Below are 24,596 nucleotides of genomic sequence, written 5' to 3'. Positions count from 1 at the left end.
TTACCCTCGCCATCCAACTCCGACCTCAATCTGCTCCTGCTCCTTCTCCATCATGTTCCCTCCACCGCACACTGCCCCTCCCCGATCCTGTCCCTCAAGAAGAGTCATACGGACTCGAAACGTCAAATCTCTCTCTCTCTCCACAGATGCTGCCAGACCTGCTGAGTTTTTCCAGTATTTTCTGTTTTTATATCAAGATTTATTACCACTCCACCTCCCATCATCTATTTGTGGGTGTATATCTCTTCCACTGACCTGGATCAATCAAAACTTACAATAGGATAGTGCTGAACGCCAGGGTCTAAAGCAAAGACTTGTTTTTAAATTGAATCAGGGCTCTGATATTTACAAGAAGGGAACAGGGGAGGAAACCTGGAAATCCCAGGGAATCAGTCAAAGTTAATGGCATGACAGCAATTATCAATTTTATTCTGTTTCCCAGCCAGCAGCCGGCCGGATCGACAGGTTGACTCTCTGCCGGGTGGGAAAGCCAGTGGTACAAGGCCACGGTCTGAGACCCTTGTGGACCCTGGCAATCAGGGAAGATTGGGGCTAGGGGCGGTGTTGGAAATCAGAGCTCGACAATCAGGAAGTGGGACCAAAAGATTGGAGCTTTTTGATTGGAGGTGGGTGGGGGGAGGGGTGCGGGAGTCAGCCAACCGCTGGCAGCCAGTTTGAGATTGAAGGTGGAGTGAGGGGAGGAATGAGAGCAATCAGGAGAGAGGGAGTGATCAGAGTGTTGGGGGATGCGTGATGAGAGTTTACCAGTCACAGCAGCGAGGGAGGATAGGCTGAGATTGGCAGCAGTTTGAGGAGCTGGGGGGAGCTGCCCTGCCCTTTCCCACATGGAGCACTCGAAAGAAGGGAGCTTGCTCAGCTGTCTGCTCCCACATACCTTTAGTTGCTCTTTTTCCCCAGGTCTGGGAGAACCGGCAGCAATGGTTGCAAGTGTATGATTTCAATATTCAATCTCCTAGGCAGGCCATAAACCACACAACCTACGACTATAAAAATGGCAGCTGGCTGCTATGCGGTGGGCTGGGGTCGTGATTTTTAATTTTTAGCTCCCCTGACTGTCTCCCGCCCTTCGTGGGAGTGGGGATGTGGGGGTTAATATCAACCCCATGGAATCACACAGCACTGAAGGATGCTATTTGGCCCATTGTGTCTGTTTTGGCACAGCAGTTTAAATTGAGATAATATACCAACTAAAACATACTGAATCTACGCCCACAGGGCATTGACAAAGATTTACCAGTATGTACGGTACTGTCGATGCAGTCTCTGGTAAATACAGCCCACAGTTTAGGGGATTTTCCTTGCTGTTAAATTGGGAGCCCCCGCTGTCTTTGACTGCAACTATCAGTTTAGCCTTCTAGCTGTTCCTTTTTAATAAAGGAATTATAATTGCCTCCCCTTCCCCTCAAATTACAGATAAACTAGCAGGATTTCCACAGTTAGCAATTGAACAGGTATGCAAAGTAGGCCGAATCAGCCAAAGGTTTCTTGGGTTTTTTCCAGTTTGCTCTGCATGCCTGGTGCTGAAATAGCTTGTGTTTCCTTTTAAGTATAGTAGCTTCCTCCTTTGTTATTTAAATGTGGGGCCCCAAGTTTCCACAAATCAACAGACTATAGTTGAAGACAAAGTCAAACGTGGAGACAACCTTCATCAGCACAGGAAGAGGCTTTGGATCTTACGAAGCCAAAAGAAGCCAAAAGTATCACGTTTTATTCTGGCTCCAGTTTCTGCGACTGTTTTCCAAGAAGAGAGACAGAGCCAAGAGCCTGGTCACCAGCAAGAGCCAGAAACCCAACCCCTTCATAAACAGGGAGAAATGGAAAATCACCACCACCTTTCTGCTCTCAATTGTAATTTGCATTTCTAAATAATAACCCTCAGCTAACGATTAAGAGTGACTTTTTTTATTTATTATATACACACATACATTCTTTAAATGTGGGCATTGCTGGCAAGCCCAACATTCATTCCCCCTCCCTAATATCCTTTAGAAGGTAGTGATGGGCCTTTTTGTTGAACCACTACAGAGAAGGAGCTTCCACAAAGGTTTTCATTACCCTACTGCAAAAGGTGGTGAGGGAACCAACAAGAGGGAAAGACCTACTTCATCTCATCGTCACTTGGCACAGATGAACCTATCCATAACAGAATTAGTATAGTGACAACCGCACGGTCACAGTGGAGATGAAGTCCTCTCTTCCTACTGGAAACACCGTTCATCATGTTGTGCGGCACTACCACTGTGCTAAATGGGATAGATACAGTACAGATCAAGTAGCTCAAAACTAGGCATCTGTGAGGTGCTGTGGGCCACCAGCAGCAGCAGAACTGTATTCAATCACGATCTGTAACTTCATGGCCTGACATATTCCTCACTCTATCATTACCATCAAGCCAGGGAACCAGCCATGGCTCAATAAAGGAGTATAAGAGAGCAAGCCAGGAGCAGCGCCAGGCATATCTAAAAATGAGGTGTCAACCTGATGAAGCTATAGCACATGACTGCATGCATGCTAAGCATGCTATAAACAAGACCAAGTGATCCCACAACAAATCAACTAGATCAAAGATCTGCAGTCCTGTCACATCCGATAGTTATTATGGTGAAGACGTAAACAACTTGATGGAGGTGGAGGCTCCAAAAATATCCCATCCTTAATGATGGGGGAGCCCAGCAGGTCAGTGCAAAGGCCAAGGCTGAAGTATTTACAACCATCTTCAGCCAGAAGTGCCAAGTGGATGATCCATCTTGGCCTCTTCCTGAGGTCCCCGGCATCACAGACACCAGTCTTCAGCCAATTTGATTCACCCACGTGATATCAAGAAACGGCTGAAGGTGCTGGATAGTGCAAAGGCTATGGGCCCTGACAACATCCGACAATATTACTAAAGACTTGTGTTCCAGAACTAGCTGTGCCCCTAGCCAAACTGTTCCAGTACAGCTACAACACTGGCATCTACCAGCAATGTGGAAAATTGCCCAGGTATATTCAGTCCACAAAAAGCAGGACAAATCCAATCTGGCCAATTACTGCCCCATCAGTCTTCTCTCAATCATTAACAAAGTGATGGAAGGTGCCATTGACGGTGCTATGAAGTGACACTTACTCAGCAGTAACCTGCTCACTGATGCACAGTTTGGGCTCTACCAGGGCCACTCAGCTCTTGACCTCATGACAGTCTTGGTCCAAACATGGATGAAAACTGAATTTCTCAGGTGAGGTCAGAGAGATTGCCTTTGACATCAAGGCAGCATTTGACTGAATGTGGCATCAAGGAACTTTAGTAAAATTGAAGTCAATGGGAATCAGGGGGAAAACTCTTCACTGGCTGGAGTCGTACCTAGCACAAGGAATGTTGTGATTTTTGGAGGCCAATCATCTCAGACCAACAACATCGCTGCAGGATTTCCCCAGGGTAGTGTCCTAGGCCCAACCATTTTCATCTGCTTCATAATGACCTTCCCTCCATCATAAGAAAAGAGAGTTGCATTTATCTAGCACCTTTCATGACCACCAGCTGTCCTAAAGGGTGGTACAAGCAATGAAGTACTCTTTGAGGTGTAGTCACTTTTGTAGGAAATTTGGTAGCCAATTTGTACACAGCAAGCTCTCACAAAGAGCAAATGATAATGACCAGATAATCTGTTTCTTCGTAATAATGATTGAGGGATGAATATTGACCGGGACTCCAAAAATAACTCCCTCGTACTTCTTCAAAGTAGTGCCATGGTATCATTTACATCCACCTGAGAGAGAGAGATGGACCTTGGTTTAAATCCTCAACTGAAAGATGGTTCCTCCAACACAGCAACATTCCCCTAGTAATGCACTGAAGTGTCAGCCTTTATTTTTGTGCTCAAGTCCTAAAGTGGGACTTGAACCCACAATATTATGACTCAGAGGCGGGATTGCTGCCAACTGAGCTACAGCTGGCAGTGATAAATGCAGAAATGGGGATGTTCGCTGTTGATTGCACAGTGTTCAGTTCCAGTCACAGCTACTCAAGTAATTAAACATTCATGACCAAAAGGAGCAAGAATTGGACAACGTTCAGGCTTAGGCTTTATTTTTATTCGTTCATGGGATGTGAGCATCACTGGCAAGGCCAGAATTTATTACCCATCCCTAACTGCCCTTGAGAAGGTGGTGGTGAGCTGCCTTCTTGAACCGCTGCAGTCCCTGTGGTGTAGGTACATCCACAGCGCTGTTAGGGAGGGAGTTCCAGGATTTTGACCCAGCGACAGTGAAGGAACAGCGATATATTTCCAAGTCAGGATAGTGAGTGGCTTGGAGGGGAACTTCCAGGTGGTGGTGTTCCCATGCATCTGCTGAGCTTGTCCTTCTAGGAGGTAGAGGTCGTGGGTTTGGAAGGTGCTTTTTAAGAAGTCTTGATGAGCTGCTGCAGAGCTTCTTGTAGATGGTACACACTGCTCCCACTGTGCGTCGGTAGTGGAGGCAGTGAATGTTTAAGGTGGTGGATGGGGTGCTGATCAAGTGGGCTACTCTGTCCTGGATGGTGTTGAGCTTCTTCCGTATTGTTGGAGCTGCAATCATCCAGGCAAGTGACAACTATTCTATCACATTCCTGACTTGTTTCTTGTAGATACTGGAAAGGCTTTGGGGATTTAGGAGGTAAGTCACTCTCTGCAAAATTCCAAGCTTCTCACCTGTTCTTATACAGCTGGTCCAGTTCAGTTTCTGGTCAATGGTAACACCCAGGACGTTGATGGTGGAACATTCAGTGATGGTAATGCTGTTGAATGTCAAGGGATGATGCTTAAATTCTTTCTTGTGGGAGATGGTCATTTCCTGGAAATTGTGTGCCGCCTATGACATTTGCCACTTATCAACCCAAGCCTGAATGCTGCATGTAAACACAGACTGCTTCAGAATCTGAATGGTAATGAACACTGTGCAATAATCAGAGGACATCCCCACTTCTGACCTTATGTTGGAGGGAAAATCATTGATGAAGCAGCTGAATATGGCTAGACCTGGACACTTCCTGAGGAACTCTGCAACGATGACCTGTGACTGAGATGATTGGCCTCCAACGCCCACAACCACCTTTCTTTGTGCTAAGAATGACTCAAATTAGAGCCGCCACATAAATACTACGATGACAAGAGCAGGCCAGAAGCTGCGTATTATGTGGTAAATCGCCTCCTGAGTCTCCAAAGCCTGTCCACCATTTCATAATCACTTTTACTGATAGCAGCTTTTTACTTCCAGATTTGTTGAACTGAATGCCAATTCCCAAATTGCCATGGTGGAAATTGAACTCAGGAGCTCCAGAGTATTAGTCCAATCCTCTGGAATACTAGTTGAGTAACATAACTACTACACTGCCAAAGTCACTGTAAACAGTAGAGACCAATGTCATTTCAAATGCTCCAGAAGAAAAGGTCAATTGATGGGATAGGTAGATCATTATACAGAGAGAATACAACGCAGCTGAAGTGAAATAAATCTTACTGAAGGGTGAATTCATTATGTAACACTGAATGAATGTTCCTTTGCGCCAGTATTGAAAAGTCGACTATCTGGTTACATCAGTTTTCCACAATGTGGCATTTTACTCTGATCTTTGCCTCATGGGATTGCCAGTCACTTTCTCTACACCTTTAAACTGCCTTTTTAATCAGAATTGTTCTCAATGATGGATACCTAGAAGTGTCTTTGCTGTATGTAAAAATATAAAATGTACTTTGAGTTTATATTTTCTCGCAGAGTGTTTTGTTCCTGGGATTTGGACAAACATTTTCTCAACTTGAAGTGAATGGGGATCACTAACAAATCAACATCAACAGGAAGCCAAAAGGTTCAATTGTTAATAAAAACAGAAAGTACTGGAAACACTCAGCAGGTCTGGCAGCATCTGTGGAGGAAGATCCAGAGTTAACGTTTCAGGTCGATGACCTTTCACCAGAACTGAGAGAAATTAGAGATGTAATAGGTTTTGAGTAAGGGATGGGTGGGACAAGGACAAACGGATGGTCTGTGATAGGGTTGAAAACAGGAGAGATTTGGGCCAAAGGGAATGGTGATGAGGCAAGAAAAGAAACAAAAGCCAGAATATAACGCTCGTTGGGCAGGTCCGCGCCCCACCCGACCGAGCGTAAAGTGACACATGATGACTTTAGGCGACGGTCCCGACATCATCGCGCACTCACACGATATTTCGGTCGGCGGGCACACACCAGAGTCGGCAGCACATCCGCCAACAGTTAAAAGGTCTTTTAGGGCCATTAAAGTTATAATTGAAAGAAACTTTTCGCTACCCGTCCAACATTACGGTTGACAGTCAGGCGAAAAGTCCAAACGGCCTTTGTACTTTTCAGGAAACCTCATCCACGGGTGGGATGAGGTTTCCAACAGCAAATAAAAATAAAATAAAAAATGTAACATTTCATTAATAGCATGTCCCTGCTCATGTGACAGAGGGAACATGTTTTATAACATTTTTAAAATCTTTATTTTTAATGTTTTAAACTCTTCATCTCCCTGAGGCAGCTCTGTGCCTCAGGGAGCTTTTCCAGTGCGCACCTGGGCACATGCGCAAACTTGCGCTCTCGCCCTCCTCCCCCTTCCCACACAGGCTGCGCTGAGCACCTCCACTCGCATTTCACACTGGGTGGCTCACCAGCGTGAAATCGCGGGCGGCGGTTGGCTTCCCAACCACTCCCACCGAGCCGGCCCGACGAGGGAAAAATCCTCCCCATAGAAACAAAAGATGTGCCTAAGACTAATTCTTTTGCTATTCAATCTCTCCTGTCTTTCACCATATCAAACATTCCTTTTGTCCTTGTCCCAACCACCCCTTGCTCGAAACCTATTACATCTCTAACTTTCCCCAGTTCTGATGAAAGGTAATTGAATTGAAACATATGTTTCTCTCTTCACAAATGCTGCATGACCTGCTGAGTATTTCCAGCATTATCTGTGTTTTTTTTAGATTTCCAGAATCCACAGTATTCTGCTTTTCGATTAGTTCAGTTGTTAAGCCTATTTTCATTGACCAAAGGGAAACAATTATACAAGTGTCTGAGTTTGAGGAGGCACAATTAATATAATAATTCAAGCATAAAATCTAACTTAAACAAAAAGGAAAGTTATACATTTAAATTCTCTTATTCTTATTGATGTTTACTAGATACTGTGGTGCCTACCAGTCGCAGAAAGCCCCAGTGTACTGGTAGACACTACATGCACCTCCACCAGAGCCATCCAGACAAGAACAAGACGATGAAAGAGAGGTAGTTTAGCCAGAGTGACCTCTCCTCATGAGCCATGCTCGTTCTGGGACTGACATGTAATGGACACAAGATGGATCATTTTGCAATGCTCTATGCCGGCATGGTGGTGAGAGTCAATAGACATGAGCGTGGCTCAGAGGTAGAGCTGCAATACAGTTGCACCGATTTCCTCACCCACATCAGCTGACAGGAAGCTCTACATTGGCAGCACAGCCTTAGAACGTTACACCAGGGAAAGGGAAGTGAGGCCATTTTTAAAAGAGAAAGGGAGAAATTTAATGGCACTTTGCAGGCAAGGCTAGCACCAAGTTTGACAGTGATCAAAGGGACTCCTGCCACTCAAAGGCTTGAAGAATAGCAATGTGGGCAGCAACGCCCTGTAGAACTATATCCTGGGCACAAGTCAGTCTTTTCAGAACAGGTAATGGGATAAAGGGGAAGGCTTGGAAATGTTCTTAGTTTAGGTATCACATTTATATTGCAAAATTCTGTGGAAATCAAATACCAACTGCATTTCTATAGCACCTTTATGTTGGAAAATAACCCAATGCATTTCACCGAAGTGTAATCAGACAAAAACTGACACAGAGCCAAAGTAGATGTTTGGACAGGTAACCAAAAGCTTGTTCAAAGAGGTAGGTTTTAAGGAGGATCATACAGGAGGAGAGGTAGGAAAGCTGAGGGAGGAAATTCCAGAGCTTGCAGCCTCGACAACTAAAGGCATGGCCATCGAAGGTGGGGGTGGAGGAAGTGGGTGATGTACAAGAGGCCAGAGTTCAAAGAACGCAGAGTCATTGCAGTGTCACTGGGATGGAGGAGGTCACAGAAATGAGGTGGTGGAGGATTGGAATAAGAGGATTTTAATTTCAAGGCATTGGTATTCAGAGAGCCAATGAAGATCAGCGGAGTGACGGGTGAACCTGATGCGGTGTAGTTCAGGATATGGGCATAAGAGTCTTGGGTGACCTTAAGGTTGTGGAGATTATGGATGGAAGCCCAACCAGGGGCAAATTATAATATAAGAGCAAAATACTGCAGATGCTGGAGATCTGAAATAAAAACAGAAAGTGCTGGAAAAACTCAGCCGCATCTGTGGAGAGAGAAATTAAAGTTAACGTTTCGGGTCCAATATGACTCTTCTTCAGAACTCGAAACATTAATTCTGTTTCTCTCCCCCCAAATGCTGCCAAACCCGCTAGGTTTCTCGAGCACTTTCTGTTTTTATAACAAATTATAACAGTTGAATCTGGAGGTAATAAGAACAGGGATGAGGAGAGTAGAATTGGTAAAGCGGGAACAAAGTTTGTGGTGAGGGATCCAAAGACAGCGATGCTGTTTAACTGGAGGAAATTGTGGCTCATCTAGGACTGGACATCGGACAAGCAGGTTGGCAACACAGAGGCATTGGAGAGATCAAGAATGGTGGGGATGAGGTAAAACTGAGTTTTATCAGCATAAATGCGGACCTGATGCAAAACTGTTGGTGGAAATAGCGCACAGATTAAGGAGTTAATGTAAACTTATAATTACTGTGCTAAGAAAGAACAATACAATTCAGAGCAGGAAGGAGCAGTGTATTACAGTGAATCACAAATGATGATGCAATGACTTGTATATACCAATTCTACTCTGTAACTACTCTTTGATTAACGGCAGTGAGGGAAGTGAGGTCAATCAGAATCAACATAATGGTAATAAAAATATAATTTAGGCTCTTGCTGCAGGGGAGAGTTTTCCCTTTGTCTGGTAGGTTTGAGTCTCAACAACTGTTCCAGTTGAAGTGTTCAGCCCAAGTCCCAACATCCCCACTGCTTGTTCTTTTTTATTAAATAATGGGATACATTTCCTAGTTAGCAGGTAATCTAGGTAATCATTTCCACATGGAGCCCTTGTATTGTTAGAACAGTCAGGGACAAATGCCTTCAACATGAGACGGTGATGCTAAAAAAAGTCAAGCCAATCGAATTACTGAAAAAAGGGCAAGAAGACCTAGTAGACAAAAGGAGAAAAGGTGCATCTAATAAAATGTCCTGAAATATAAAAATAACAAATAAAAATAGAAAATGGGAATTTGTAACTGGGAGTTCTCTCTATTTGCTCCTTTCATGCTTTCACTGTTCAGGAGACTTTAAAAGAATTTAAGTTTATATGGCGCTTTTCACGACCTCAGGATGTCACAATGCATTTTACTGTCAATGAAGTTCTTTTGAAGAGTCGCCATTGTTGTAACGCGGCAGCCAATTTTGCACAGCAAGCTCCCACAAACATAATGACAAAATCATAATGTGTAAATTGAAAGATAAATGTTGTTCAGAATACTGAGGAGGACTCATCTGCTCTTCATTGAAAATGTGCCATAGGATCTTTAAATTTTTCCTGAGCACAAAAGGGCCTTAGTTTAACATCTCACCCAAAAGACAGCATTCAAGTGTCAGCTTAGATTATGTGGTCAGGACTCTGGAGTGAAAATTGAACTCCCAATCTTCTGACTCTGAAGCAAGACTGTCAACATCAAGCCACAGCTGAGACATTAGCTCCTGCGCACCATTACTTCATCGTACGTCATCTGTACTTTCATTTTCAATGAAGCGAAATATTCAGCCCAAGTGCCAACATCCCCAATGCTTGATCTCTTTTATTAAATAATGGGATAGTTTCCTAGTGACCAGGAAAGGGACTATATAAATGCAAGTTTTTCTCTTTTTAACCATCAATTGTGAAGCCGCCAGAGTACATAGGGACTCACAGATGCCTGAGTTTTCCCCTCCACAGATGGTCCCTCACTGAACAGTTTATCTTGCCCTGCACAGGATGATACTCATTTAAGGTTCCAGGTTTAGTATGGGTGTGGAGTTATTTTGGTTTTGCGTCAATGTTGAATGTATGCGGTGTAAATTGGAAGTTAAGGGTGAACTGATTCCAAAGCAAAGGGGAATGTGAGTTGTTCCTCTAAGGAATCTCACTCCAGCGTCAGTTCAGACCCCCAGTCTAGATTCAGGCTACATTTACACTGAAGTGCTGATGTGAAGTGAAACCACTCCAGAATCATGTGGCCATTGTCACATAAATGCAGTCCTAGTCAAGGTTGAGTTTCAAACTGGTTTGGAGCCCATCAAACTTAGGTTGTACAGTATAAATAAAGTCGTTCTTCCTTGATGAACTCCAGGATATTTAGAAAATGGTGTGTTATACCAATATTCCGTTGAAAGCCAGATAGCAAAAAAATTGTGCTTGTCTGGCTAGCCTACCTTTGTGGATAAATTGTCCACTGTGGATTTTTCAACCAGCCCTACATGTTCAACAGACTAGTTAGAAGATAATGTTTGCAAGCAAACTATTTGCATTTACCATTTTCTAAACTGGGTTCATTGACTCTCTGAATCATTCTCACCACCAAATGTCAACTCACAAAGTTCAATAAACTGAAGAGAACAGTCTTCCAAACACAGTGAACAAGAATGTTCACAATTGGAAAACAAATTGATTTCAATGTCCAGTTAACCTCACCATCTTCCATTTTATTTGAACTAATAGTGGCCCCTTTCTTTAATTTTTTATTTAGATCAAACCTAGTTTTGAATGCAAAATATAACCTAATGCTTCATTGAGGTGTGCATGAAAAATGTAGTGAAATTCTTTGAAATTTTGTTGCTGTTTCAGGGTGGGGGTGGGGCGGGGAGGAAGGGAGTCATTAGGCACAGAGTTGTAAAGTGGTGTAAAGTGGAGATGTGACTGAAGGTACAGTGAAAGAGAAGTCAGTTTTGAAGGTGGGAATAAAGATAGCAAGACGGAGAAACAGAACTGTAGACATCAGGGACATTGTGGTATCAATGGTGCTATCGGAGGTAGCCGCATTTTAGAGCAGCGAGGGTAGACATAGGGTGTAGGATTGGAGAAAATTGAAGAGTTGTGGTGTAGTGAGGCCATTTTGAAGACAAAAACAAGATCTTTGAAACAGAGTACATCAGAGAGGGCAGGTAAGTGGGATTGGGTCCGAGCTCAGGGCTGGGGATGAATTTGGAATTTCTGCTTGTGGAGCTGAAAACATCATTGGACAACTTGAGCTTTGAGCTGATGTGGAGACAGTGCACAGTGGATTTCAGTGAAGACAGTGCACAGTGGATTTCAGTAGAGACAGTGCACAGTGGATTTCAGTGGAGACAGTGCACAGTGAATTTCAGTGGGGACAGTGCATGGTGGATTTCAGTGGAGACAGTGCACGGTGGATTTCAGTGGAGACAGTGCATGGTGGATTTCAGTGGAGACAGTGCACGGTGGATTTCAGTGGAGACAACGGATTTCAGTGGAGACAGTGCACGGTGAATTTCAGTGGAGATAAATGGGGGCGGTGGGCGTGTCGGCAGGGAATGATTCAGAGGTGAAAGCAAGGAGAGATATGGTTGGGGGTGGGGGAGGATCTGATAACTGAGTTCAGGGAGTAAAAACTCAGCTTCAGTTGCCAAGGAGCAGGAAGTAATCAGGGACCTGAGCTGTGACATTCCTGGGAGAAGTCAAACAGGATGGATACAGCTACATTTGTAGCTACACAAATATAGCTAAAATCTGAAATCATCATTCACTCCCTGGGAGCATAAAGTAGGTAACATAACCATGAATTATTTCATTGCTGGAACAGTCTCTCACTGTAACATTCATGAGTTTCAACACTGATGAATAAACACTGGTGATTCTCCTGCTCATGTGGGTAGGTAGCACTCTTTAAATTACAGTATAAATAAAATACAGCCATACTTTTTCAACCATGAGAACATTTTGCATATGCAGGTTAAAATATAAACTCAAAGTGCATAGAATGATTGAATTCACAATACAGACTAAATTTTTCTTCACACTGATTCGAGACTAGGAAACACGTTGCACCCTTTCCCTTTAAAAGATAAATCAAGAAGATGTGTAAGAAGTTATTTATTTGTAAACCTATTTCAGTAAAATCCCACATCAGCCCTGTTTTAACACAAGCATCTCTGTCACAATTGTATGGCCAAACATCCCTTTCCACTGCACTTCTCAGTGACCATATGGTTAGTGCTGGGAGCTTGACATGACTTTCTAGCCATCACTGCCAGAGACTCGAGCTAAATAGTTAAAACAAACCGATTACTAACATAAGCTGCTAACAGGCAGTTTCAGCCTCAGTCTGTTCCACACAAATCTTAAAAGCCTTTGAATGAGGAATTCCTTTCCATGTCCTCATTCATGTCCTCACCCAACCCCCGTTCCCTAAAGTACAAACATTCCTTTTACTAAACGAGGAAAGTTTGTGATTGGAAAGTTGTTGAAATAAAACTTAAGGAACTGATGAGGTGCAAGAGAAAAATGAATGTCAGTACAGGCTCACTTTTACAATTCAAGCATTTCTATTCCCCAAATTCAAATGTAAATGCAAGGGTGCATTATCTGATTTTATTCACAGTACAGACTTCATACTTGTTTCCCAAGTAGAATATAAAGTCTCCTTCATAACTTCTGCCAAAATGAGACTACAAAAGTTAGTCAAGATGCACACTGCCGTTGCAGTTTAACCCTCATTCCCCAGCCCTCTCCCTCCTGCTGGTCCTTACCTTCCAGAACCTGGGCGGCGTTGGTCATTCTGCAACACCAGAGTAAAAGGAGTATCTGGGCCAGGGTGGTCTTGCAGAACCTACCACACACACACGAAAAAAGGGGTGGGGGAGGAGGAGGAGGAACCAGACAGCAAGTTAGCAAAAAGGCAGTAAACGGAAAACAGAAAGCTGGAGAGAGAGAGAGGTGGGTACAGCTCCTTACCTGCAGTCCATGTCTGATGTTAAGAGAATGACCCAGTTATAGCCACATCGGTGGGAGTTAGGAGCCCGCTTCAGCTGCCAGCGAGCAAAGTGAGTGACAAAGGCTGTGACTCAGAGACTCTACTTTCTAACTCACACACAGTGTAATCTGAGCCCTTCTCTTTAAGGAAAGATACAGACAGCCGTCTGACAGCCCCAGGCTGGACCCCCCTCCTGCTGGACCTCCCTCTTTCCCCACCTCCTGAAATGGAAAATCCCTCCTCCCGCCCCGACCCATCTCACTCAGTCAGGCAGGAACCAGTCCTTTGAGCTGCCGGCTGCCGAGCTCGCGGCTTTCTTAACTGGAGAGATACAGCAACTCCAGCATCAATACTGCATAAAGACTCGAATCCGACATTGAAACTAACCAGCGGCCACTAAATCCAGGCTGCAAATACTAACCACAGCCAGCCCTAAAACTAAGCACAAACACACATACTGGATAACTAGCAACCAGCATTAAAACTAACCAGCTGGCATCAAACCCAGGCTACAGTCGCAGCTAGCTTCAAAACTAAGCAAAAAACTTTCTCTTCTTGGGCAGTACCTCGGGGTGGAGGATCACCAGCCTCCACTCCTGTTTGATGGGTTTTGATATGGCTGGTAAGTCCCAAGAGGCACCTGCAGACTCTGCCACACGCAGGGCAGGTGGTGCTTGGAGAGTCAGGTGGATGGGTATTTTGCAGGTTAGTAAATTTTCTACGGCACCTCGAATTCGCCTCTGCGTGCTCCCGGAGTATCCCGATGCATTCGCTGCCTTCCCAAATGAACCTCCTTCAAACCAGGGACTGCCGTGAGTTGGTGGGATGCCTGACCCCTTCAGGGGTGTTTTCAGTCAGCCCTAAAGTCTTCAAGTCGTGAGTAGAGCAGTTGCTTCGGGATTCTGGTGCCAGGCACACGAACAACATGTTCTGCCCAGCAGAGCTGGTTTTGAGTGTTTAGCACCTCGGTGCTGGGCAAGTTGGCATGGGAGAGGACGTTGCTGTTGGACAGCTTTTCTTGCCACCAGATTTGGAGGATCTTGTGAAGGCACTGCTGGTGGCAATTCTCCAGTGCTTTGAGGTGCCTGTTGTAGGTCGTGTTACAACTGGCCCCCAGGTGAGGTTCCCCCAATTTGTTATGATCCTGGGTGAGGAGGGATGAACCGGCTCCCCTTCTTTATTCAACCCCCTTGGTTGGTGGCAACAAGGTTAATTTAAAAAGGATCCCTTCCCTCGTTGGTACCTTTTACCAGTCCAAATGTACTTATATTTTAAAAGGAGCCAATTTAACCAGGCTTTCTTCAGTCAAAGAAAGAGTGAGTTTATTAGTTACTAAAATGCGAGAAAAAATAATAAAAGCACAACATACATACACACAGATTAGAAATAAGAAGTGAGTCCAGAAATAAAGGTTAATAAAAGATATATGGACTGGCCAAAGGCTGAGGAGTGGATGGTGAAACGTTGCAGCTGTTAAGTTGGGTGATTCCAGTAGAGCTGACTTTGGGCAGTTGAGCAGTGGGTTTGGAGATTCCTGGTTTTGCAGGTTAGCTGAAAGGAGTTCTCCTGTTTCCTTTTCATCTGTGGCTTTGCTGACTTGTGACTTGCTTCCAGCAATCAGAGAGAGACTTTTTTACCTGCAAGCGCAGGGATGACTAGTTGATGTGCTTCAGCTGTGACCTTCACAGCACAGCCTTGCACACCAGGCCTGGAACACCAAAACTAATACACAGAGACCAGGGTTGCAGTTGGCTTTTAACTGCTTTTCTTGTGTATTCCCAAAAGGGAAAAAACAAACATGTCTTTCACCCAGATCCGCTTTCTTTGCAACTCACATCATGTCCACAATCTGGGATATAACTCACAGGAGGTGGTTTCTGCTAAAATGGTAATCAGCCTTCATTATCTCTGCAACCACAGGAGGTTACAATTTAGTTTTTGCATTGTATTTTTTCCTTTGGTGTGTCTCTGTCTGAAGTAGGCTTTGACACCTTTTTAGGCGCGACATTCCATTCTCTGGACTAGTTGGACAAGTGTAATCCACACAGGAATTTTCCAGCAAGTGGTTACCTCACAGCCTCATCCAGCTTTCACTTGTATGTCCTTTTAAAAAAAACACCTCTTACTTAAAAGGTCAATATGTCCATAAGTAATTTGGACTATGGTCCGCTGTCATGACAATTGTCCAAATTTCCGAAGTATTAAGGAGTGTGGGGATCACTGCTGCTGGTAAACCATGGCCTTAGTCTCGGGTCTGAGATCCTTGCTCTCAAAATCACTTTTCCTCAGGCAGCCAAAGGCTGAGCAGGCACATTGGAGGCAATTCACTAGAAACTTGCATCAAAACTAACCAGTTGAGACCAAAATCAAGCAGTAAATAATAAACACAGCTAGCAGCAAAATAAGCATTCAAGCCACACACAGTTAATCACACTATATAACAAAATAAACTCATCCATTCCTACATTGCTTCTAGACTCGACTATACCAATGCACCCTGGCTGACTTCCCACATACTACACTCTGTAAACTTGTGGTCATCTAAATTGTTGCTACCATGTCCTAGTATACACCAAGTCCTGTTCACCCATCACCCCTGCACTCACTGACCCACACTTGTTCCCAGTTACACAACACCTCAATTTTAAAATTTTCATCCATTAAAAATCCTTCAAGGCCTTGCTCACCAACCCAGATCTCCCTTCTCTGTAATCTTCTCCTGCTCCACAACCCTCTGAGATATCTGCGCTCTTCCAATTCTGGCCTCTTAAGCAACCCTGATTTTCATTGCTCCACCATTGGTGGCCATGCCTTCAGTTGGAATTCCCTCTCTAAATCTCTCCACCTGTCTTCCCTCCTTTAAGATGCTCCTTAAAACCTACCACTTTGCCCAAGCCTTTGGCCATCTTACCTAATATCTCCTTATACAGCTTGGTGACAAATTTAGCTTCATGGTGTTTCCATGAAGTGTCTTGGGAGGTTTTATTATGGTAAACGTGCTGTATAACTACAAGTTGTTGTAGCATCAAGCTAAGATCTAAGACAGAGACACACCAAAGGAAAAAATACAATGCAAAAACTAAATTGTAACCTCCTGCGGTTGCAGAGATAATGAAGGCTGATTACCATTTTAGCAGAAACCACCTCCTGTGAGTTATATCCCAGACTGTGGACATGATGTGAGTTGCAAAGAAAGCGGATCTGGGTGGAAGACATGTTTGTTTTTTCCCTTTTGGGAATACACAAGAAAAGCAGTTAAAAGCCAACTGCAACCCTGGTCTCTGTGTGCAAGTTTTGGTGTTCCAGGCCTGGTGTGCAAGGTTGTGCTGTGAAGGTCACAGCTGAAGCACATCAACTAGTCATCCCTGCGCTTGCAGGTAAAAAAAGTCTCTCTCCGATTGCTGGAAGCAAGTCACAAGTCAGCAAAGCCACAGTCAAAAAGGAAACAAGACAACTTCTTTCAGCTAACCTGCAGAACCAAGAATCGCCGCACCAGCGAGCAACAAAACAGTTGAAAACACATATACACTAAATAACCAGCAACCACCAGCAACTAATCAGCTAACACCAAAACACAAACATTCACAAATATTACCAAAGACAAACACATTAAATAACCAGCAGCTATCGCCAAAACTAAACCAGAAAATAAGGTCGAGAAAGAACAGCAAACAGAAATCTGAAATCGGACAGAGATGTTGGGAATGCAAGGAAGGCACTGCCCAGCTTCTGTAAAAACTACAAAGGTTAATGATTCATGTGTAGGCTCTTGCTCAGAGCTCCAGTAAATACCATACACTGATTGAACAGCAACCAGTCCATGTTTATTTATGGCTCTAAATGAGCAACTTGGAGGCCTTCCTTGTGGATCTTTGCTAAATTGGCCACTCACAAGACCAGATACGTAAGAGTACCAGACACTGCGTCTCCAACTGCTTACTCAACACTTAAGAGATTAAGTAAGGACTTGGATGACCAAGGAGTAGAGAGAGTTCTTGGTATCCATTTGCTCACAAGAAAGTGTCTGCAATTGGTGGAGAGCACATGGTACTGACTATCTTAATAATTCAGATTTTAGCAATGCCATTTGGATTACTTGCTTCTGGTTCTCAAGGGCAATCAGGGATGGGTAACAAATGCTGGCCTTGCCAGTGATCCTTACATCCCATGAAGGAATAACAAAAAGACGTTGTGGGAACACCATCACCACACGATCTACAGGCATTCAAGAAGAAGGCCCACTCCCCACTTTCTCCAGGGGTACTTGAGATGGACAACAAATGCTGGTCTTACCAGTGACACCAATATTGCAAAGGATGATTTTTAAAAAAGTGTCAGCAATGAGAACAAAGCAGCTAGTAACAGCGAGCACCAAAACCATCAGTGCCAAGCACTAAATAGGAGTCAATGCCAAAATAATCAGCTAAACTCTTAAGAGACCAGGCAGCGGTTTCATCAGGCTTCCAAGAACTCTGGAAGCTATAATGGATGTAGTTAACAGAACCTTAAATTTAATATAAAAAGTGGAAATGACCATGTCAAATCTACTGAGTGTCACACTCTGTGAAGTGAAGTGTTTTGAATGGTATCTTCGGCTAAGGCTGCCCTCGCAGGTGGATGTGAGGATCCCATAGCACAATTCCAAGAACAGCAAAGGAATGCCTCCTGTTGTCCTGGCAAATATTTAGCCCTCAGATAATATAATTAAAACAGATTATCTGATCGTTGTCACATTGTTGCTTGTAGGATCTTGCTGTGTGCCAATTGGCTGCAGTGTTTCCTACATTACAATAGTCATCTCTTTGGCTGTGAAGTGCTTTGGAATGTTCCGAGGTTGTGAAAGTCGCTGTATAAATGCATCTCTTTCTTCCTTTCTTTCTTTTTGTAACACAGGCCCGATTCTGAGGTAAGGCAGACCAGTGAGGACCTATGCCTATACAGAGTGCAGCTCCTTCATTTAAGGACAGTGATTATCAGCTGACTGCCACTCCTTGTTGGTGCCATTCTTCACTGGCAACACCAGATTGTCCATTCAGTCCCAGCACTCTGTCATTACCTCTTAGTTCAATGAGAACTTCATCTCGGCTTGAACTAAACAATTGTTACAGAAGGGATAAATTTTGTGAGACGTTCTGCTGCACGTACAGAGTGAAAAGCCCATTTTCTCGTGTGCTTCGGAGAAGGAGTCGACAATGGCCTGGAGCTCCGTTTCTGAGTGAACGCACACACAAGCGTCATCTGCATATTGGAGCTCAGTTGGAGTGATTTTGGTTTTGGATTGAAGGTTGATCAGTTTCCTGCCTGTTCTGTAGAATATCTCCACGCCTGTGGGTAGTTTGCTTGAGGTGAGATGCATGTTGCAGTGAGGAAGGCAGGGAACGCTAGTGCGATGGCACAGCCTTGTTTGATCCCGGTCTTCACTGAGATAGGGTTTGTGGCGGTTCCGTTGGTGAGGATCATGGCTTGCGTGTCATCGTAGAGTAGGCGGAGCATGGTGACAAAATCTAAAGGCAGCCAAATTTGAGGAAGATATTCCGTAACCCTTCATGGTTGACAGGCTTTTGTTTCACTAAACACCCTGATATCTAATGTCCTCTCCAACCAGCTCCCACAGCATAGCACCTCCCCACAATGGTTAAAATCAACAGTGAGATCCTGGAAAATGTGGACTATTTTCCATGGGCAGAGTCTAATGGGATTCCACTGGCCTGTTTGCACACAGTGGAGCTGTAAAATTCCCTGGGAGGCCTTCCTGCCTGCTCCTGACCTGTCCACAATTTTATGGTGGGGTGGAGAGGCCTAGGGTGGACCACCTGCCCATACCCCAACTGAGGCCCTTAGGTGGCCGACTAACACTACTTAGGGCTGCGTCCTGCTGGGGCAGGTTTAGGCACGAAGCAGGAAACCTGGCAGCTAAGTCTGCTCGGGCCATGGGAGAGTGGGAGCACCTCCATTTCTGACCCCCTTTTGAAATTGGATGCCTCCTTCTTCCCCCCGAAGATCTGGGCCCCCCTCCCCACCTGTCCTTCAAATCAGAACCCCCACTCCACCCCCACCCCCACCCCCATCTACATCCCTCACCCTCCCCTCCTGTCCACACCACAACAATCCCCATTGCACTTACCTGTGCCCTGACTCTGGCACTTTCCCCACTATCTACTATGCCTGTAGTCCCATCAGTGGTCACCATTCCCAGTGATGCTGATGGGATTACAGAGCTGTTGGCCAATCAGATTGGCTGGCACCTCTCTAAGGCAAAACCTCCGAATGAAGGACAAAGTCTTGCCTCCAGCAAATTAACTGTCCAGGAATCTGTAGTGATTGAAGATCTAACCTTTTCCTACTGCCTATCAGGAGCCATGTAATTGTCCTTGGAGACTCCGACCAATGAGCCCTAAGCGCGGGTAATCCGGAGGGGAGGGCATGGCTTTCTAGTCGAGGATCTGGTTCAAACATGTAGCTTCTGAAAAGCTCTCTGTAATAAAGTTATCTGTTTCAAGTAGAAGCCTATCCGGCACATTAAGTCTTTACATTTGGCGACGGGAGTGGGATTGCTCCAATGCTGAACCTCATCTTGTGAATGTGAATACGTCAGTTCTTAAGAAAAATTAAAAGTATACTCACCAGTCATGCCACTCTTCGGCAGAATCGACCCTTACGACATGCCTACGGAAGGCTGGAGCCAGTATGTAGAGCGCTTTGGTTTTTACTTTGAGGAATTACCGCGGAGGAGAAGCAGAAAGCAATCCTTTTGAGTGTATATGGTAGCAAGACATACAATCTCATCCGCAGTCTGATGGCCCCGGATGTGCCCAATTCTAAACCTTTTAATGAATTATTAGACCTCGTGAAGACACATTTCAGCTGAAGCAATGCATAGTAATGTAGAGGTTTAAGTTTAACTCCAGAGTAAGGGCCCCAGGAGAGTCCATCGCAACCTATATCATGACATTGAAGCAATTGACTGAGACCGTGAATTCAGAAACACTCAGTGAGATGCTGTGGGACCGATTAGTTTGTGAAGTTCACGATGACGCCATTCAGCACCGTTTACTCACAGAAGTCGACACTGATTTGAAGTGTGCCATGGAAATAGCGCTAGCCATGGAGAGCGTTGCAAGAGATTCGCAGATTTTATAAAAGGTACAACATGGCACTGTTCTTCAAGTGGGGAGGGAACCTACCGTCGGGCATGGTGCAAAAACCGGACACACAGCAGCGAAGCGAGAGACGTTCTCTGCTGCTAGTAAAATGAAAAGGCCTCATGGAAGCATTTCAGCGGCAACTCTGAAGTTAGCCTGTTATAGATGTGGGGGTAACCACATACCAGACACCTGCAGATTCAAGAAGGCAGAATGCCATTGCTGCCATAAGAAAGGTCATGTAATAAAGCAATGCAGGGCAAAATCGAAACAGCCTATAAGACAGCAGACCAAATTGATTGAAGTGAATATATAACAGAAGCTGAAGCTGCCGATACCGACATCTATTCCTTGTACAATGTTGAAGCAGCAAAAGCTGAACCTATAACCGTCACAATTCAAGTGAATGGGAAGCCACTAAAATGGAGGTAGATATGGGAGAGCACACGTTTAAATACCTAAATGAAAGTACCCAGCCACTGAATCTGGAGCGAACAGCTCAATTGAAAACATACACTGGAGAATCCATACAGGTAAAGGACATCACCACAGTACCTGTGCCCTATAGGCAACAGACTGCCCAGCTTCCAGTGATCATAATGACAGGTGAAGGACCTCACCTTCTGGGCTGAGACTGGTCACAAAAAATTATGCTCAACAAGTCTGAAATATTTCACTTGAAAACAGGAGGAGTTCCTGAACTGCTAAGGGAATATGACAGTGTATTTCAGAATGAGTTAGGAGAATTGAAGGACCTTTACAGCATGCAGGGATCCCTCAGGTCAGAGCTGGTTCCTCTGGAAAATCATAAAGAGAAACAAAATGAATTTAGTGCCACTCTGAACAAACTGAAGAAACAGTTGGCAGAGAAGACTCAACAATGTTCAATGTGCCAGGAGGAAGCCAACAGATACAAGAAAGAGACTGAAGAGCTGAAGAATCAGCTGAATGAAACAAAAGGGGCATTAGAAGGGAAGGTCGTGGAACTTTCCATGATGTGAGTGGATAATGAAGCCATGGGTATCTCAAACAGCACCATATCATCCCTCATCAAATGGTTTAGCTGAAAGAGCAGTGCAAACTTTCAAATCTGGAATGAAGAGGTTACCTGAAGGTACTCTAGAAACTCGACTTTCCCGCTTTCTTCTTAATTATTGTATGACGCCTCATTCAACTACGGGTTCAAAATCGTCTGAATTATTGATGAAACTCCGCCTACATACAAGGTTAAGTCTGGTGTTTCCAAACTTAGAGGGGACGGTAGAGAAGAATCAGAGTAATCAAAATTGTTGTAATCAAAAGTGATTGTTCTTGTAGACTCCGATGAATGAGCCCTTAGCGTGGGCAATCTGGGGGCGGGGGGGTGGGGGCCTGGCTTTCTAATCGAGGATCTGGTTCAAGCATGTAGCTTCTGAAAAGCTCTTTGTAATAAAGTTATTTGTTTTGAGTAGAAACCTGTCCGGTACGTCAAGTCATTACAGAAGAGTTAAATGGCTGTGCGGCAGCCCTGGTCAGCGGGAATGCTCACCATTGGAAAAAATTCTGCACCATACCTTGGGAGCTTCCTCTCAACAAAGGCAGACATAGACAAGGTTCATCATCGCCTCCAATGTGCTATCTAAGCCTTTGGCTGATTGAAGAAAAGGGTAGTTGAGGAGCAGGATCTGAAACACGGGAATAAGGTCATGGTTTAATCAGGCAGCAGTGATCTCTGCACTCTTAAATGTTTCGTAGACTTGGACAATGTACAAGCAGACACCTCAAACCACTGGAGAAAAACCACCAGCAGTGCCTTTACAAGATTCCCCAACTCAGGTAGCAAGAGAGGTTCCCACAGGGAATGTCCTCTTCCAAACTAACATGTCCAGCATTGAGGTGTTAATCACTCAAGACCAGCTCTGCTGACAGCACATTCATTCTTATGCCTGATATCAGGCTGCCGAAGTAACTGCCCGACTTGGAACTCAGTCATGGCAGGAGAGTGCCAGGAGGACAACAGAAACGCTTTAGGGATGTCCTCAAAGCATCCCTGAAGGGGTCAAACATCCTCAGCAACAGATAGGGGACACTGGCCTGTGACCAAACATGAAAAAGATCGTTCAGGAAAATGCCAAACACATCGAGAGACTTTGGCAGGAACAGGTAAAGGCGAAGTGAGGCATCAGAGACGGGGAAAAAACCTCCAAACATCACATCCACCCAACCCTTCAAGCACCACCTGCCCCACATGTGGCAGAGTTTGCAATTCATGCACTGGACTTACCAGCCATCTCAGAACCCATCATACTGAGTGGAAGCAAGTCACCCTCAATCTAAGAAGAAATGGGCTGAGTCCTGCACACAAGGAGCATGGATTGGAAAATTAGGTATGTGGTGTCAGGACTCCCAACGGTGGCCAGATAATCCACAAACTGGGCAGAATTTTCCCATAACGAAATCAAGGATATAAATGCGTTGGAAACAGTTCAGAGAAGATTTATCAGACTGATACCTGGAATGGGTGGGTTGTCTTGTGAGGAAACGTTGGACAGTCTAGGCTTGTATCCGCTGGAGTTTAGAAGAGTAAGAGGCGACTTGATTGAAACCCTGAGGAGGCTTGGTAGGGTGGATGTGGAGAGGCTGTTTCCTCTTGAGGAAGAATCTAGAACTAGGGGTCACTGTTTAAAAATAAGGGGTTGCTCATTTAAAACAGAGACAAGGTGAAATTTTTTCACTCAGGGTTGTGAGTCTTTGCAGCTCTCTTCCTGAAAAGGTGGTAGATTTCAGGTTACTGTCAGATCAGCCAGGGTCGAGGGGCTGAATGGCCTACTCCTGCTGCTTGTTCCTATTTTCACATGTAAGTGTAGCGACTGGTGTTTTCAGAAGCACCCAGCCCGCTGCCCAGAATGGCAGCAACTCGCACCTGATTCTGTGCTTGGAGGCTCATTACTTATGTAGAGGTGCGTTTTGGTCTGAATGACCTGGCGGGTCGGGAGCTGATTCATCTGCCCGCCATCTGCTGCTGGGTATTTAAACGCCAGCCCAACACACAATCTCACACTCTGCAGCCCACCAGAAATGTCTGGCAGCCAGAAGAGGAAGGCCGAGAGCCTCAAGAGGAAGGAAGCACCCAGCTTCACGCTCTAGGCCCTCCAGGCATGAATTAGAGGGATGCAGGCACACAGGCAAGTGCTCTATCCCAGGGATGGCTGCAGGAAGCACAGCAGCCTCACCTCTCCGGCCTGGGAGACCGTCGCAGAGCAGGTCAGCGAGGCTGGCACCCGTGCCCGAAGTGCCACCCAGTGCAGGGAGAAGATGATTGATCTCATCCGCTCCATCAGGGTAAGTCATTCTTCAATACCCTCCAATATCAAACGGCTACTGTCTTCAGGGGTCTCACGCAACCATTAGCAGGGGACACATATCAACACTCATTCTCTCACCGAGACTTTCACATCACCACCAACTCATCTATCATGTTGCTCACACTCCATCCTCAGGTCCTTTTGGAGAGAGCTCACCACACACAGGGAACATGCATCTCACCCAACCTCTGCTCCATCCCTTCTCATTACCTGCCTTTCTTCCTTCTTCATACAGGCCAAGCTGGCGCACAACAGGCACAAGAGAGCACAGACCGGGGGAGAGACGGCCGACATCATCACCCTCAGTGAGCTTGAGGAGGCTGCAGCCGAGCTGGCTGGGGAGGACAGGGATCGCTCCTGTGGGGAAGGGGAGATCGGCCTCTCCCACCAACCCAGTACAGATCACAGCTCCATCACTTCATCAAATCCTGACATTCACAGTGAGTCACGTGCAGTCTTATCTAGCTCATGCTCAGTAACTGAAACTCTATTTTCCAGGCAACAGCAGATCAAGGTCCCCAAGTCAGTCCAGCACCAATGTGAGTCCCCAGACTTCCCCTGAAGACAAAGCTCCAGATGATCCATCACGGCGCTCACACGCACCCTTCACCAGCTCAGAGGCACACGTTGGTGGGGCACAGCTGTAGATTAGGCTCGGGCTCACTTTCTGGGGAACACCTCACTGACACGTCCCTGCAGCAGTCGGAGGCAGGGACAGCCCAGCTCTCCGGCATTCGGAGGGCTGCTGGAGACCAGCCACCCGTTCGATCCGTGATGAGCCTCTGGAAGCAGCTGCCAACTCAATGCTGGAGATGCAGTGACAGGCGGCAGAACATCAGGCAAAGATTCGACAGTCACTCAGCAGACTGGAGCGAACGATGGAGGAGTCGGTCCGCGTCCTGTCTGATGTCGTGGCTCCGACATGCGAGCGCCTCAAGGTCACCATGGGAATACTGGCAACCACCATGGAGATTTTGGTCCAGCAGGTCTTGCCGGATTTGCACTCCATGGTCACACACCCTGGTGG

At 45.3% G+C, this 24,596-nt stretch overlaps 1 protein-coding gene across 2 annotated transcripts in view; it reads right to left on the bottom strand.

Annotated features, from left to right (window-relative positions):
* Nucleotides 1-13,206, bottom strand: part of col15a1b (collagen, type XV, alpha 1b) — a 371,940-nt gene extending 358,734 nt beyond the window's left edge. Inside the window, exons 1-2 of one of the 2 annotated variants that reach the window (XM_078540165.1) lie at nt 13,065-13,206; nt 12,860-12,939 (exon numbers count right to left, since the gene is read on the bottom strand). In XM_078540165.1, the coding sequence (XP_078396291.1) occupies nt 12,860-12,939; nt 13,065-13,075 (91 nt within the window). In that variant the 5' untranslated portion in view covers nt 13,076-13,206. The remainder of the gene's footprint in view (nt 1-12,859; nt 12,940-13,064) is intronic. The other variant, XM_078540166.1, reaches the window with a different exon arrangement.
* Nucleotides 13,207-24,596: the final 11,390 nt, after the last annotated feature.

Source organism: Cetorhinus maximus, chromosome 4 (assembly GCF_964194155.1).
Source record: "Cetorhinus maximus chromosome 4, sCetMax3.hap1.1, whole genome shotgun sequence".
Taxonomy (NCBI): domain Eukaryota; kingdom Metazoa; phylum Chordata; class Chondrichthyes; order Lamniformes; family Cetorhinidae; genus Cetorhinus; species Cetorhinus maximus.
Note: the sequence above shows the minus strand (reverse complement) of the source record. Positions and strands in the feature narration are given on the sequence as shown.